At 35.5% G+C, this 16272-nt stretch overlaps 1 protein-coding gene across 1 annotated transcript; it reads left to right on the top strand.

Annotated features, from left to right (window-relative positions):
• The first annotated feature begins 682 nt into the window (after positions 1 to 682).
• Positions 683 to 4407, top strand: LOC133529078 (uncharacterized). Its single transcript, XM_061866695.1, has 2 exons — positions 683 to 1157; positions 1245 to 4407. The coding sequence occupies exon 2, from the start codon at positions 1988 to 1990 to the stop codon at positions 3989 to 3991; it is 2004 nt and encodes a 667-aa protein (XP_061722679.1). The 5' UTR covers positions 683 to 1157; positions 1245 to 1987; the 3' UTR covers positions 3992 to 4407.
• The last annotated feature ends 11865 nt before the right edge of the window (positions 4408 to 16272 follow it).

Here is a 16272-nt window from a genome sequence, read left to right as displayed (position 1 = left end):
ATATCTATGTTATAATGGGCTGTGCTCTGAAGAATTGTTTGACATGATGCCGACGGCCGATTTCTATCACCGCACCGCTCGGCGTCGGCAGGGTGTTCATCCTCACACCTTAGAACCTAAATGGTCGCGTACTGTGCGGTTTATGAGGAATTTCCTCCCGCGAACGCTTCGGCTGTGGAATGAGCTTCCTGCCGAGGTTTTCCCGAGGGGCTACAGTACGGGGTTCTTGAAAAAAGGAGTGTACAGGTTTTTAAAGGGTCGGCAACGCGCATGTAATGCCTCTGGTGTTGCAGGCGTCCATAGGCTACGGTGACTGCTTACCATCAGGCGGGCTGTATGCTTGTTTGCCACCATCGTGGTATAAAATAAAAAAAAAGATACTTCTGCAGCTTACCTACTAGTAAAAAAAATCATTCATTATCAAACTTGGTTAACTGGATGAAAGGATCACAACAAATAACACATCCTTACTTCTATTGTTACATCAAAAGGCGTGTTATGTATATGATATATTTGGCCATTTTGCCTCTCACTATTTATTCCATGCCGAATTGTTTATTATAGAAGTACAAAAATTTGTGACGTTCCACGGGAAAAGGTACGCTGTTATTCACGACGCTCCTATACGAATACGCTGCTACGCGTCGTAAGCGCCATCAGCCATAAAGTACCTTACATGTGGGCAGAGTTGGACGTAATCGATTCCTTTTGGAATTAATTACACGATTACATTCCAGTAATCATGATTCCTCATTAATCGATTATTTGGGTAATCAAAATTAATGTAATACTGTACTTTGATTACGTCTGTCATCCATTCCTTTGGAATCGGTATTGTAATCCACTACTGTAATATTGATTCCTCGGTAATCAAGTACTTAAGTAATCTGAATTACTTTACTTCAATTCCAGGCTTATTACTTAATTGGCAAACCTTATTTTATAATTTTGTTAATGTCACTAAAATTGTTTTTGGTCTACATGTCATTCTAGCATTTCACTTTCACATTAAATTTTGGTGTTGAATCTTAAAAATTGGGTTAATATTTATAACACAATGACATGCATGATTGATGTGGAGGAATTTCGATGTTTTAAAATGGAACTTCAGGCAAAATTAGAAATAACCAAAATTCGTCAAGGAAATGCCAATTACGGTAAGATATAAAACAAATAATAGTTATTATTTTTAAAACCATAAAAAGGTCATGTTTATTTATGTTAGGTACCTGTTTATTTTACAGAGCCCAATTTATGCTGCTGTCTGCTAAATTTTCGTGAGAGGTGCCTGAAGGTGATGTTCAAACGAAAACACTTTTTAGATTTTGAAGATTGTTGGGAAGAAGTAATGGAGGTATTTCGAAAACACCAAGAAAAGGGCCTTCGTTACAATAAAGACCTAAGAGATGATAATTGCACATGTGTTACACAGCCATCACATTTAAGAAAACAACTATTGAAGATACCTCCACAAGTATTTGAAACATTTTGGTTTGAGGCTGTAAATAAAATTGAAAAATATGCAGACGATTTTAGTAAATAATGTTTTCCCGTCGTATTTTATGGAAATTATTCGTGCCTTGTCAACTATTTCAGGGAGAGTCCTAAAGCAAATTAAAATAGATAGGGTAAATTTTATTAATTTTCATCAATATACGATAGTAAAGTAAGTATAATTCATTACACCTGTACCTGTACTCGAACTTGAAGATTTTCCCGCAGTGAACGTGTTAAATAAACACTTCAGATACCAGATTATAATTCCCAAGGAAGTGTACAGAGTACAGATGTAGTGCATAATGTTTTTGAATCGTCTCTGCCGCTATAATTGTGTTATCAGACCTATTTAGATAACGTTGAAGAGGTCCTACTAAAATATTATAATATGCCTCACTGACAATGTCAATTGAACTTGACAAATGTAACTACACTTCAGCGGGTTTACAATCCAATAGTCCAATTTATAAATCCATCCCATAACTCCACTATGGATTTGGATTCACCAGCTGTCGGCGAAGAAACATCAGCCTCAAGTTCCGAATCTGAAATTTTATTTGATGGTACGTTTTTTTCCAAAATTACGTCTAAAACAACAAATTCGTCCACTGTGGCAGCGTGCGTGAAATGTTTACCATTAAACGTTGAAGTAAAAGGCTATAAAAAATGCTCTTCCAACTTCATTAAACACCTGAAGAGAAAACATGGACCTGACTGTGTTGAAGAATACAAATCATATTGCATACAGAAGAAAAGAAAAAAGCCGCAATCAACATCAGTTCAAAATCGTCAAGTGCTTAAAACTAGCAGCTCTTACTCTCAAGAAGAGTTTGATAGCGACGTAGTAAAATTTTTTTTACATTCGATGATACCACTCAGTTGTGTAGAAGATCCACATTTCATTCGAATCTTAAAGAGACTGCATGTCGACAGTTTGGGATTGACTATTATGAGTCGTACAACTTTGACCCGTCGTATAAATCAACATTATGATGATCAAGTTAAAGTAATTAAAGATTTAATGAGCAGGGTAAATTTTATCTGTGCAACTGCAGATATCTGGTCCAGCCGGAAAAGAAGTTTTTTAGGCCTGACGGCACATTGGATCGATCCTGATACTTTTCTAAGATCATCGAGGGCATTGGCATGTCGGAGATTCCCGGGAGTGCATAATTATGAACGCATAACTAATCTACTAAGAGACATTTTACATGAATTTGACTTAGATTTGCCTAAGATTGTTGCTATTACTACAGATAATGGTAGCAATTTTGTTAAGGCTTTTAAAGAATTCGGAGTTCACCCAGGTAGCATAGAAACAAATGACAATTGTGAGACCGTTTCTAATGTCTCTAATGATGATATCGAAGAAGAGCCCTTGATGATTTCAGATTCAAATAAAGGTTGTATTGACTTTTTAAATGATCATGCACTGCTACCGTATCATATGCGATGCTGTTCCCATACTTTGAATCTGATAGCCACAACAGATTTAAAACATTTACTTACCACTGACACTGCTCTGTCCAACATTCATAAGAGTGTAATAGATAAATGTAATCGTCTTTGGAAAATGGCGAATCGTCCCAAAAGCTCTGAAATCATCCAAAATATATTGGGACATAATCTTAGTCGACCAGGCGAAACTCGTTGGAACAGTATGTATGATGCCCTAAAGCAAATTTTATCGATTAAAGAAAAAAACAGTGTTCTACATGAAGGGCTCGGTTTGGAAAATCCGCTGCGTAATACAGATTTCAATTATATAGAAGAATATCTGTCTTGTTTGAAACCCGTAGCAGCAGTACTGGATATTCTTCAAGGAGAAAATAATACCTATTACGGTTTATTGCTACCAACACTACTGATGCTTAAAAAAAAAGTACATGCCCTACAGCAAAACAATTATCAATATTGTAAACCAATTGCGGTTCAATTATTAAAACAAGTGCAGAGTCGTTTCGACGATTTATTGAAACTTACAGGACCTGCAGCAGAAAAAGCAATTATCGCCGCTCACAGCTATCCCAGGTTCAAGAACTCATGGTACCAATGCGTGGATTCCGAACATCACGCTAGGTTAAAAAATATGTTTTTGACGGCTGTATCGGAGGAATCTCAACATCATTCAAATATCGAGCCTGAGATATTTCAACATACACATGACTTTGATGACGCGTTTTACGATTTCAGTAATTCAAATAGTGACAGCAACACTAGCGGCGGCAGCGGCGGACACTCAATCAGAGCAGAATATTGTATATTAGGATATCTATCAGATACATCACGGTCATTAGATATCCTGAACAAATATCCTGAGATAAAAAAAGTTTTTCTGAAGTATAATACACCTCTGACCTCTTCAGCTCCCGTAGAACGACTGTTCTCTTATGCGACTATGACAAATACTCCAAAAAGCAACCGATTAACAGACGAGAACTTTGAGCGACGAGTTATATTAAAAGCCAACTTGAATAATGAAAAACATTCTTAAATCTAAGAAATAATTCACTTAGCTTTGTACCTGACCGATAATTCATATTGTCAATTGTGTCTGGACCCACCTCACTCTTTTGTAATGAAAGATATTGTACAGTCGAGTTCATAAATATATGAGTATTGCCAGGGCTTCACAAATAAATGTACATGGGAAAGTTCATCATTCATAATTATACTTTAGGAAAACCTTTTTTTTATGGAAAATGCTCATATATTTATGAACTCGACTGCAAGTACAGTCAAGGCGTTACCGTTGCCGTTACCCACTAAAGGGTTAAACGATAAATTTTAAAGCCGTACTTAATTTTAATTACGCATATTTAATTTAAAGCTTAAGTAATAGCGACAAGTTTATTTTAATTTTATTTAGTTGAGTACAATAAATAAAACTAATATTTATGATTGAAGAAACTATTTTTATTTCATACATGTTGTGTGATGGATGTGGAATCAGGAATATCTTGAGTTTCTTTGAGCAATCCTTTTTTTCTCGCCGAGATTTGTATAGTGTTTTCTCAAAAATTCGCATACTTAAGTAGAGTCCGAATTTAGGGTCCATTTTGAAATCTAAGATGGCGGCACGTTTTTAGGGTCACGCAAGTCAACCAGGAACCCTTAGGTCGGCCTTACACATTGTGAATCATAATTCATATTATGAGTTCAGAATGCACGGACGGAATTGCATAAAATATACCTATATTACCTATCCATTTTGTATACGAATTAGTCGAAAACGAGTATAATAAAGAATATTGCAAAAAAATTTGCTGCCATCTTGGATCTTAAAATTGACCCTAAATTCGGATGCCACGTATGCGAATCAGTCAACACGATATTTAATTGTATGTTTGAGAAAACTTCGTTTAAAAGACACTTAACATATAGAAGTAATCTGGAAGTAATCAAGTCAACAATTCCAGTAATTTGCAATCGACAATGATTCCCAATTATTAGTAATGGTAATATTTGTATAGATGATTACTGATTCCATAATATGTAATGGTAATTTACCGTTTCACTTGATTACATTACAAGTAATCTGACACCTAGTAGTAGATTACAAAGTAAAATCAAGTAATCGTGGAATCAGGAATCGATTACGATTTGCCCATCTCTGCATGTGGGACATCACATTTACCTCTTATTCAATAAACTTATAGTATAGTGTGAAAAAAACCGTTTTTATAATGGAATAAATAAACAAAAACGCACTTGGAGTCAGACCAAGCTAAGTTGGCAGCGAATTTCATATACCAGACGGTGCGTGTTACTTTAAACGTCAAACTTCTAAGAAATCATGACGTTTACTTAACGCTTGCACAGTCTGGACTATCACAATCGCTGTCAACTTACCTTAGTGACTCTTAAACTACGTGCAATGTACCTAATCCATAAAGACATCTGTGTTGCTGTATGAAATCACACTATGAATAATGTATACACCTATTTTAACACTGGTAACATCGTTAGTACATTGTACAGCCATCACGCAAAGTTATTTCGATAACTTCAGTTTGCACATACAGAGATTCAGACACATTAGGCCTAAATTTTAAATATTAAAAGCCTAGATATACACGGCGTAACATGAGGAACCCGAAAGATTTTGAACAGTGTAGGAATTTAAAGACAAAAATGTCATATATTTTTTTCTGGAATTCGTCTAGTTCCAGAGTTAATAAAAAAAAATACTTCTTCGTATTGTTGCTTGGTGCAAAACGCCTTTTTTATGGCGATGATCCCTTTATGGAGCGTAGTCTAATAGTACATTACGATACAAGTGCGAAAAATAGGAAATTCGAAACGAGTGGCGATAAATTAAACCAAGACCGAAGGGAGTGTTTTAAATCGACACGAGTTGCGATTTACCTATTCGCACATGTATCGTACAACATTTTACAGTACATATGGCCCTTTAAATGTTCGACACAGTAACGTTATATGCTAATTTTCGCACTAGTGCGGTAAAGTGCTACCATATGTACTGTAAATAACCTTATTGATACATGTCATAAAGTGACAAGTAACACTTCGCAAAAACTAGGTTTTACGAAAAAAAAAAACTTTTTAAGTGCCAGTTTTACCAATTTTTTGTATTTTGTACATAAAAAGTAAATGGTACTTTTTATGTACAAAATACATTAAAAAAACTGAAAAACATTTTTTTTTTTTGGCGAAATTTGCGTAAGTCATGTACCATTTGTTCTTTCTTTTGGCCTCAGAAATGCGTGGTTAAAATCTTCGGGTTCCTCGTGTTACACCGTGTATGGGGTCAACGAACAATGAATCGTGGAAACAACCTGTAATACTATTTTAACCATAATACATTTAATAATGCCCAAATAATATTTGCAGAAATATAAAATTTTATCAATAAAGGAATATGAATATTTTTTTTCCAACCGATAGATTAAGTAAGATATTAGGTACTTTGTTGAGGTTTAGAACCATCTAAAACGTTTGCTATGAAAATCTCTCATAGAAAATTTAAAGAAATAAATCATGTTTAGTTTAAAAAACTATTTTTGGTTATGGTCATACCCAGAGGCGGCGTTAGGCGTAGGCGACTTGGGCCACCGCCTACGGCCTCGCGCCTCAAATAAGTATATCTCGGACATAACGTACTAATGTTCGTTATTTCTTGCGCCACCAGAGGGCCTCGCTAAATGTACTTTGCCCACATATAATTTTGGTCTTGTCCCGCCACTGGTCATACCACGATCCCTCGTAACATCGACCTATACTTACATAGTAAACATTAAACTATGGAACGATGGAAATCATAAGCTCAGTTGCATACAGTGGTTACAGATTTTGGCTCCATGGAAGTACAGCATGTAAAGGGGTGTCTGATATCGATTCTATTCGAGAAGAAAAATCTATTAGTTGAAGAATTCGTAATCGATGAGAAAGCTCATCCGAGTCATCGGAAATAATCGATTATCGAAACAGAATAATCGATTAGCAGAAAATCGAATAATAATACAGCGATTAGCATGAGTATGTGAAGGAAGTTAGGTATGTATAATCAAAGAGGATTTGAAATAGAGGTGTATTGCCAAAGAAAACTTTACAGCGAGGTAAATTTAATGCGATTTTTCGACACATAATTAAAACTTTTAAAACGCCATATGCTTGGATTCTTATTATTTTACTGATATGAGTTAAATTTGTTAAATATCAAAAAGTGGCGCCATCTAATAGATCAAAGGCTAAAGGTATAGCAGCATCATTTCGAGCGATGGCGCTATAACTTTTAGGTAGTGCCCGGTAAGATGGCGCCACTTTTTGTTATTTAACAAATTTAACACATATCAGTGAAAGAATAAGGACCAAAGCCAAATGGCGTTCTAAAAGTTTTAATTGTATGTCGAAAGATGGCAGTAAATTTACGTGGCTACAAAGTTTTCTTTCACAATACACCTCTATCTAAAATTCTCTTTGGTATCAATTAAGATAAAAATTAATACAGATATACGCCTCTAGAGGAGAGGCAAGATACCATTACATAAATTATAACCCTTCTTTTAGGCCTCGTCGTAATCGGGTAAAATACGGATATTTTAACCCATTTCCAGCACGTACCAATCTAGAACGTTTTCCCAAATAAACATAAAAGAAACAAACAAACAAAAATCCAAACATATTCAAAATAGTTAAGTTTTAATTAATTTGAGGGCGAGTCATATTTCCCAAAAAACCAATTTAAACCCTAAATCGTACTGCTAAGGTTGAGATTAATCTGACACGTATGTGGTCGACGAACTATGCCTGGAAACGGGTTAAGTAGTGTTTTTGACCCTATCATTTTAAATGAAAGCAGGAAATATCGATACGGACAAAGTAACAAAAATATGCATACACTACCCTAATACATGGGCCATAAGGTCGTGTATACATATTTTTGGCACTTCGATCGTGTCGATGTTTTCAGTGACTGTACATGATTTTCTCAAATGTATTAAATAATGAAAGATACAATATGATATAGATCGTGTCATCCACGACGACGCGTACCTATCATGCGTATTATCATCATAAGTACTTTAACATCTTGACCAATGATTTTATGCAACGTTTGTATGTGAGGGACAACGTCTCTCGTGGCTGTATAAGCCAATGCGGTACCGGCATTTGCGATCACATTTGTGACAGTATAGGGACCGTGCGCGTTAGAGGGTCTGCCATCTTGTGGCCTGAATCGGAACCATAAACATGTACATTTACACGTCACGTGTTTTCTTGCAGGGATCGGAACCGGTTTTTTGCAAAAACATCGAAATAACCATATATTTCGGTTTATTTTATACTCAAAATGTAGGACTCAGTTGTGTTTTTAGATAACGACTTCGTATTATTAGATTGCCCGATTAGGAATGAAATAATTAACAAAGAACGAAAAAATACCGTTTTCGTTCCCATAGAAAAAATACCGGTTTCCGATCCCTGTTTTCTTGTGCATAGTAGGTTCTGCCATCTTGTGGGCTACATCGGAACAATAAACGTCACATTTACGCCTCGCGCCAAAAATCTGACGGCTCCTGTGCTGCCTCCTACAGTTCATGCACGCTCCCTTTATTGCCATGTTATTAAATGTTAAGTTTGACAAATATGCGGGTCATCGTGGATGACACGAACTATGTAAGTAATCATATTTCTGACAAGCATTTTCTGCATTTTTGTTTTCAAAATTTTATACCTTATTTCTGTTTTATAACATTATAACTGAAAAATATGTGCCAGTTTTAGGAAAAGGCACCACTATATTGTCGGTTGCCAATCTTACTAAGGCCTTAGGTACTGCCACAAAGTTGCAATAAAGATTATAATTATTGTATGTATGTTCTGTCTGTAAGGTACGGTAAGGGACTTTTTGCCTGATAAAATACAAATCGTCCTTATAGACCACCGAAAATCTTGCACCTTTTCTCTGATATTTTCATTTCTGAGCCATGTTTTACTAAAATTTAGGACACCAATCTTAGTTTTACAAACTAAAACTTTTAACCTTTTGAACGCCACGCGTATCGTACGCGGCGCGTAATCGTGAACCTTGTCGGTACGCATGAAGGTTGATATTGGGCTGGAGCCGCGCGCGTCATATGACCAAATTCAAAGGCCTAAACGTAATAAATTTATAACAATTTTTAATCAGCTAGATCACCTAAAGATTCTCCGTTACCATAATTCTAATTTTAACATCGATAATATGAAAATCAACAAAGCAATAAATATACCCAAAACTTATTTCGACAACTGTCAAAATCACAACACACAAACAGTTTAGTTGACATAAAATTTGGTTAACACTGTCTTTATAGTCAGACCAAGATAAGTTTGCAGCGATTTTGACAGCCCAGACAGCGCAAGGGTTATTTTAAACGTCAAACATCTATAAAACTATGACGTTTACTTAACACTAGCACAGGATGGGCTATCAAAATCGCTGCTAACTTAGCTTAGTCTGACTCTAAAATCTTAGTTGAAACCAAAGTCTTAACTAAGATGTCAAATACTTCAGTTCAAACTCATAAAGCAAATTAATAATTCAGAAGTTATTCTATGTACTTTTTTGTTATGTAATGCGACTTTAATAGATTTCGCGATTTTGATAGCCTGTGCAAGTGTTAAGTAAACGTCATCATTTCATAGAAGTTAAAATAACACTTACACTGTCTGGACTGTCAAAATCGGTGCCAACTTATCTTGGTCTAACTCTATAACTCTGTATCTTTAGGTATTTAAATAAAAGTAAATAAACAATTTGTACATTTGCGGGTAGTTATAACATTTATTGGTTAACCAACCAAATATAAAACCGCCTGGATCTGTCACTGAACGACCTAACTTTAACCTACATTATTTGATCATGTAATGTTTTCATCTACCCTCAACTGGCTTAAGGAGCCATTTGAGGGTAGATTTTGTTTACTTTTATTTAAATACCTAAATATACTGAGTATATAGCCCTTTCGGAATTATACGGATATACAAGTATTAGTTCAACAAAATTGCACTCCTACATACATATACAGAGTACGCAGTGCCTTAACATACAATCTAGACATACATTCATAAAAATGCCATACTTTATCAAATTAAATGCAAATCGGAAATACTGTAATGACAGATCTCGTTCTGGTTCTGAACAAATCTCAGAGATGGCGCTGCAATGACATGGTTCCAAATAACAGGTCAGAGATGAATCGAAATTTCGTTATCTGCCTTTCGCCCTTGCATATTGGAGCGATAGAAAGGCAGATAAAGAAATTTTCGTTTTTCGTGGTAGGGCCTCAGATTACATGAAATCTGAGATTTTATAATCAGTCGCTTAAAATATATACCTGCAAAAAACCTATGTCAATCGGTAAAGGGTATTTTAATAATAGTTTATCTACACACATGTCATGCCTTCAAAATCCGTAAATAATGGCCAACATTAAGATAAACTGTTTTGTCAAATTTCGTATCTGTGAAAATGTTGTACTTGCTTCATAATGAGATAATACATCAAAATCGATTTGGTAATGACATTCAAATTTCGAACATCTCTGAAAAAAAAGCAATTCGACGTTTTATTCGAAATGAAAAGTCAATTGCATACAATGTTTACAAATCTCGCATGTTTACAAATCGGCCCCCGACTCCAGTTCACATAAACTACTATTATGTGACCGATACACAATGGGAGGCATTAAAATACGAGCGTGGGTTTTTGTAAAAACATCACACGAGTGTTTTAACGGCGAATTATGTCGAGTTATATAAACTGCTTTGTCTACCTACAAGCAAATTATGAGCTCTCTAATATATAATCAGGAACCACATGCTACGACCGCCATTGCGGCATTGATCACACTCAATAAAACGTCATCAGGGCTAATACTAGAAATGAGGTCATATCAAATTCCTTGGTTTTTGATGTTTGAAATTTGAATGTCATTATTGAATCTATATCGACATTATTTTTTTCGCAAAACTAACATTTTCACAGATAAGAAATTGTTCAAACAAACCGGCCGTAATTAGCGGTTTTTGAACACACCAAGAGGGATTATGATGTGTGTGTAGATCAAATTATTGAAAATAGTATCTCTAGCTTAGTCCTATCCTAAATTATGTAGCTACATAGTCAGATGAGCACCATCAAAAAGTGTTTAGCTCTTTAGGTACAGTATGATAATAACTTCTACATATTGCATGCTATGTTGCCTATCTATACTAAAATAACGGTAACTTGATTTATATGGACAATGCCATTAATATTCTTTACAAATGAAACAAAATAGTTCTTTTGGAAGTCAAAAAGGGAGTTTTACCCCCTTATTTGTAAACGTCTACAAAACTTTATAAGCCGCTAATAATCGTTTGTCCCTTTCCGTATTGGTATGATGGAAAGGGACCAACAATTATTAGCGGCTTGTTAACTTTAGTAGACGTTTATGAATAAGGGGTTTAGTTTATACTTAGTTTTAAAACTAGCGGAGTTTATGACAAATAGGCCGAAATAGTTATTTGCTTTGCAAGGGGGCAAAGTTGTTGTTTAACCGCTCGTGCTGATATTGATACCTGAGCAAGCGAAAGATTCCAAAATTCTTGCGCGTAGCGAAAATGGAATCTTTAGCGTTGCGAGGGTTTCAAGGCACGAGGGTTAAATAAATTTTGCCCCCGAGTGAAACAAAGTTTTTCACCACACCAACCCGAAGATAATATTAAATGTAAGATATCAAATCCAAATGAACGTCATTAAATATTTATCATTCAAAAGTCATAATTCTACCAGTTTGCATAAGGAAACAACTTAAAGTTTGCATCAGATTACTTTGCCACGCATGTAGATAAAATCAGTTCCTAAATATGATTAACCCCCAAGTAAATATCTGGTTACTGCAATATATTGAACTCGCATGTTTAATGTATAATATGTGTACCTTAATAGCTGTTATTTATAAGTATTTTTATTTGATATTGCCTATTGATAACTGATTATTTATTATTATCTGTCACACAAGTCGCGCAGTATGCCGTTCCGCTCACCTCACTGGCTCCACAGAAAACCAGCGCCGTTGACAACGCTTAGTCGTGCCAACTGCAATGCTGAGTGGAGACTATTTCAGCCTCACATCCTTATCTGTTCTGTACTATTCAACTTCCACTGTTTCTTTTTTTAATTCTTGTTGTTGTTAATGTATTATCTTCTTTGTAATAATTGATGTGTTGTCTGAATATATATAATTCTATTCTATTCTAAAATGCAACTTTCTCATTCGTTTTTGAACAATCAAGAGAGCCTTTACCCGGTGTGGTGAAAAATACATTAGGCTACGTCTGCACAGACAGGCGGCTTGCTTAGCGACTAGTGCCCACTTGCGGATACACGGTTCCGGGTACCATGGGGTCCCGGACCTTTGGGAGGCGTGCGTGGGGCCGAAGCCAACAGCGCAGAGTCACTTTAAGACAATTTAATCTAAAAGTATTATTAACCTTTTGAACGCCACGCGTATCGTACGCGGCGCGTAATCGTGAACCTTGTCGGTACGCATGAAGGTTGATATTGGGCTGTAGCCGCGCGCGTCATATGACGTGTTTGGCGGTCAAAAGGTTAAAGCTAAAGAAAAATTAACTCTTTTGGATACCCCTCTTAGAAAAATCATATCAGCCGAAGAACGACTAGCAATTAATACTTCTTAGTGTTCCGTACAAAACTTTGTTCACGGAACACTTATGGAATCACTTTGGTTTTGCAAATCGGTTATATGCGATTTTCTCAGAAACCGTTTGACGGAGACAGCTAAAATTTGGAACAGTTATAATAATTACCGCCACTAATTTTGTAAATAAGTGCCTAGCGCTTTATGAAAAAAACAAACTCGTTTGTTTACTTCGATACACGCTAAGCGACTAGCTAGGCGCCAAACGCGCAGTGCGGCCGGCCGCGCAAATAATACCAAAAAGTATTGATTGTAATAAAAAGGTACAGTCTAAGAAAAAAATAAAAACCGGACAAGTGCGAGTCGGACACGCCCACCGAGGGTTCCGTACTTTTTAGTATTTGTTGTTGTAGCGGCAACAGAAATACATCATCTGTGAAAATTTCAACTGTCTAGCTATCACGGTTCATGAGATACAGCCTGGTGACAGACGGACATCGGAGTCTTAGTAATAGCGTCCGTTTTACCCTTTGGGTACGGAACCCTAAAAACGTGCCCCATAGGTTAACATCCAAAACAGATGGCGCTGTACTGCGCCATATGTTTTCCGGTCACTGAATTGTCAAACGTCAACTTTTGATTTCCTAGCGTAAGACGTAATTTAGTGCAGAAATACTTTGAGTCTTTTGAGTGAGCGTGTTGTCGCCTTCTATTAATTACTTATTTATACTTTTACCTTAGACCTCATTATGTTACTAAATTAATTAGTATTTTGAACTCCCACATTATCCTTATTAAGTATCATTTGTATTCGCTTTGTTCACTCATGTGGTTGCAATAGCGCGTAACCTTAGTTTAGTATTATGTCACTACCTGTGAGTTCCTATAATTGGCTTCCTGTATCTACTATATTTTTCTATGTTAATGTCACAGCTCCATATAAAAAAAAAAGAAAAAAAAAATGTATGGAGGTGTACAGCGCCATCCCGTTAACCTGGCAAATTCGAAGCACGAAATTGTCTTAGATTTTACGCATCTTACTCAATGATTGTATCTTTGATAATTATTAGAATATTCGTTTTACTCACTAGGCTCTAGATGCTAAGTAAGCCGTCTGTCTGTTCGGACGTAACCTTAGTGTCAAATAAATAATAATAATAATTATTATTATTTATTAATCAGGCAGGCAGTTGAAACAACTGATAGTTGCCTGTATCTGAGTGATCTTCGCTTAATATGTATTCTTTGCGCTGGTTAAGTATTTGTCTAGTCTGTTCTTAAACTGATTGTCATTCATAATAATTTACTTTTTCACATAGTTACAAAAAAAAACACGTGTTTTAAACTCCCGCAATAGCATTATAAAAAATCCTAAAGTTTTACACGAAATACTATTTTTTAAATGTATCTGAGTATACTGTATCTAAATTAGGAAGTATATGACTTACTTATAACTATTATAGAAACACATAGATGGTACAGTCGACTGGTAGACTGTGTTTTGGTTTAAGCAATATTTTAGTTATATTTTGTCTTATGTAGCTGCATTTTAAGCACATTTCTATAAATTATGTCTACAGTTAAAGACCATATCCATTTATTTAGACATACATAACCTCTATATACTATGTGTAACGTAAGTGCACATTTTGCGCGGAAATCATAAATTAGTGCGATTAGTAAATATGTACAATCACAATAAATAATAAGGAAAAACACAAAATTTAATTAAGATACGGAATATTCCGATCCAGTTTTTTTATAACCAATCAATCATTTTATAGTACATTACGATACAAGTGCGAAAAATAGGAAATTCGAAACGAGTGGCGATATATTAAAACACGAGCGGTGGGAGTTTTTGAAATCGACACGAATTTAAATCGAAACGTTGTGGCCCGTTGAATGTTCGACACAGTAACGTAACATGCTAATTTTCGCACTCGTGCGGTAAAGTAGCACCATATGTACTGTAAATTATTTTACAGTACATATGGGGCTACTTTATAGCACTAGTGCGAGAAGTAGCATATTACGTTACTGTGTCGAACATTTAAAGGGCCATATGTACTGTAAAACGTTGTACGATACATGTGCGAATAGGTAATTCGCAACTTGTGTCGATTTAAAACACTCCCTTCGGTCGTGTTTTAATTTATCGCCACTCGTTTCGAATTTCCTATTTTTCGCACTTGTATCGTAATGTACTATTATGTAGTTGTAGTACGAGAAAAAATATACAAAGTTACAACTATCTTATTTTATAGAATAGTACAGTGCAATGAAATTGCGAATAAATAATAAATTTTGTATTAACACACGTGTGTTCAATTTTGATTGAACTGCACTTTATGCCTAAAAACTCTATAAATATTGTAATTCAACGGTGACCATTACCCATAAACTTGGAGGATTTAACGACCGGAGTCGCCTTTAAGAGCTTACCACTCTGTAAAACGTCGGCCAATGGTTATAGGGAGCGTGCATGAACTGTAGGAGGCAGCACAGGAGCCGTCAGATTTTTGGCGCGAGGCGTAAATGTGATGTTTATTGTTCCGATGTAGCCCACAAGATGGCAGAACCTACTATGCACAAGAAAACACTTGACGTGTAAATGTGCATGTTTATGGTTCCGATTCAGACCACAAGATGGCAGACCCTCCAACGCGCACGGTCCCTATATGTATTGTATGGACTGACGTGTATCTGACATGGCTATTTGTGTTACACACAAATAGTAATACATTTGGCGTGCCCCTCCCCCGCGAAAATCAGCACTGTTTTGTACAGAAAATTACAGACAAGGCATCTCAAGTTGTTAAATCCTCCAAAACTAAAACCCAAGGTATATTACAACAATTACATTGCATTTTAATCAAACTATTCTATTTATTTTTGGAAAAATAAATAGCCATGATATTGTCTATTTTTTTCAAGTTTTCGTCAAAAAATTGCGTCCAAATAGTAAAAGGAGATTTGGAAGAGGGCGGAAGAACTTGAGTATAGTTGGTTGATCTTTGGTAAATCGCGGTATTCACATTCCACTTCCACGCACGATAGACGGTAAAGCTGGCGTCACATATACGACATAATTACGAAATAAAATTAAATGAAAACAAGAAGGCTCTGCTCTTAGCAGTGAACTGGATTAAGATAAGATTATAAATAATAACATAACGTCAACTAATAAAGTTAGAGAAAGAGTTATGTGATGGGTGACGCCAGCTTTACTATTGCGCGTCAAAAGTAAATCATAACTCTTAAATATTATATGAAACAAGGTACATACAAAGCTGTTTTGTACAGTCCACCTAATATTTTGGAACTTATGATTGTACAGGACTTGAGCCATTTAGGCATTCACCTTAGATTGGACATTTCATACCGTTAATATTAAAAACCAAATTAACTTGAACCCTAAATGACGTAAAAAAGTCCGTGACTGTACTATGTATGTCTACTTAAATTTTAACATAGTAATTTTATTGGCTAATTAAAATCAGCATAAATATCAATCACAAAAATTCGTTGCCAAGAAAAGGTATAACCATATCAGATCTGAAATTTTTTATTTGCTTTGATAAAATATAGTTGAGAAGTTGTCTTTGAACATGAAATTTCAATT

This window comes from Cydia pomonella, chromosome 20 (genome assembly GCF_033807575.1).
Source record: "Cydia pomonella isolate Wapato2018A chromosome 20, ilCydPomo1, whole genome shotgun sequence".
NCBI lineage: Eukaryota > Metazoa > Arthropoda > Insecta > Lepidoptera > Tortricidae > Cydia > Cydia pomonella.
Note: the sequence above shows the minus strand (reverse complement) of the source record. Positions and strands in the feature narration are given on the sequence as shown.

What these genes read in the sequence shown, in the direction of transcription:
- LOC133529078 (XM_061866695.1), top strand. Translation starts at nt 1,988, where the DNA reads ATGGATTTGGATTCACCAGCTGTCGGCGAAGAAACATCAGCCTCAAGT.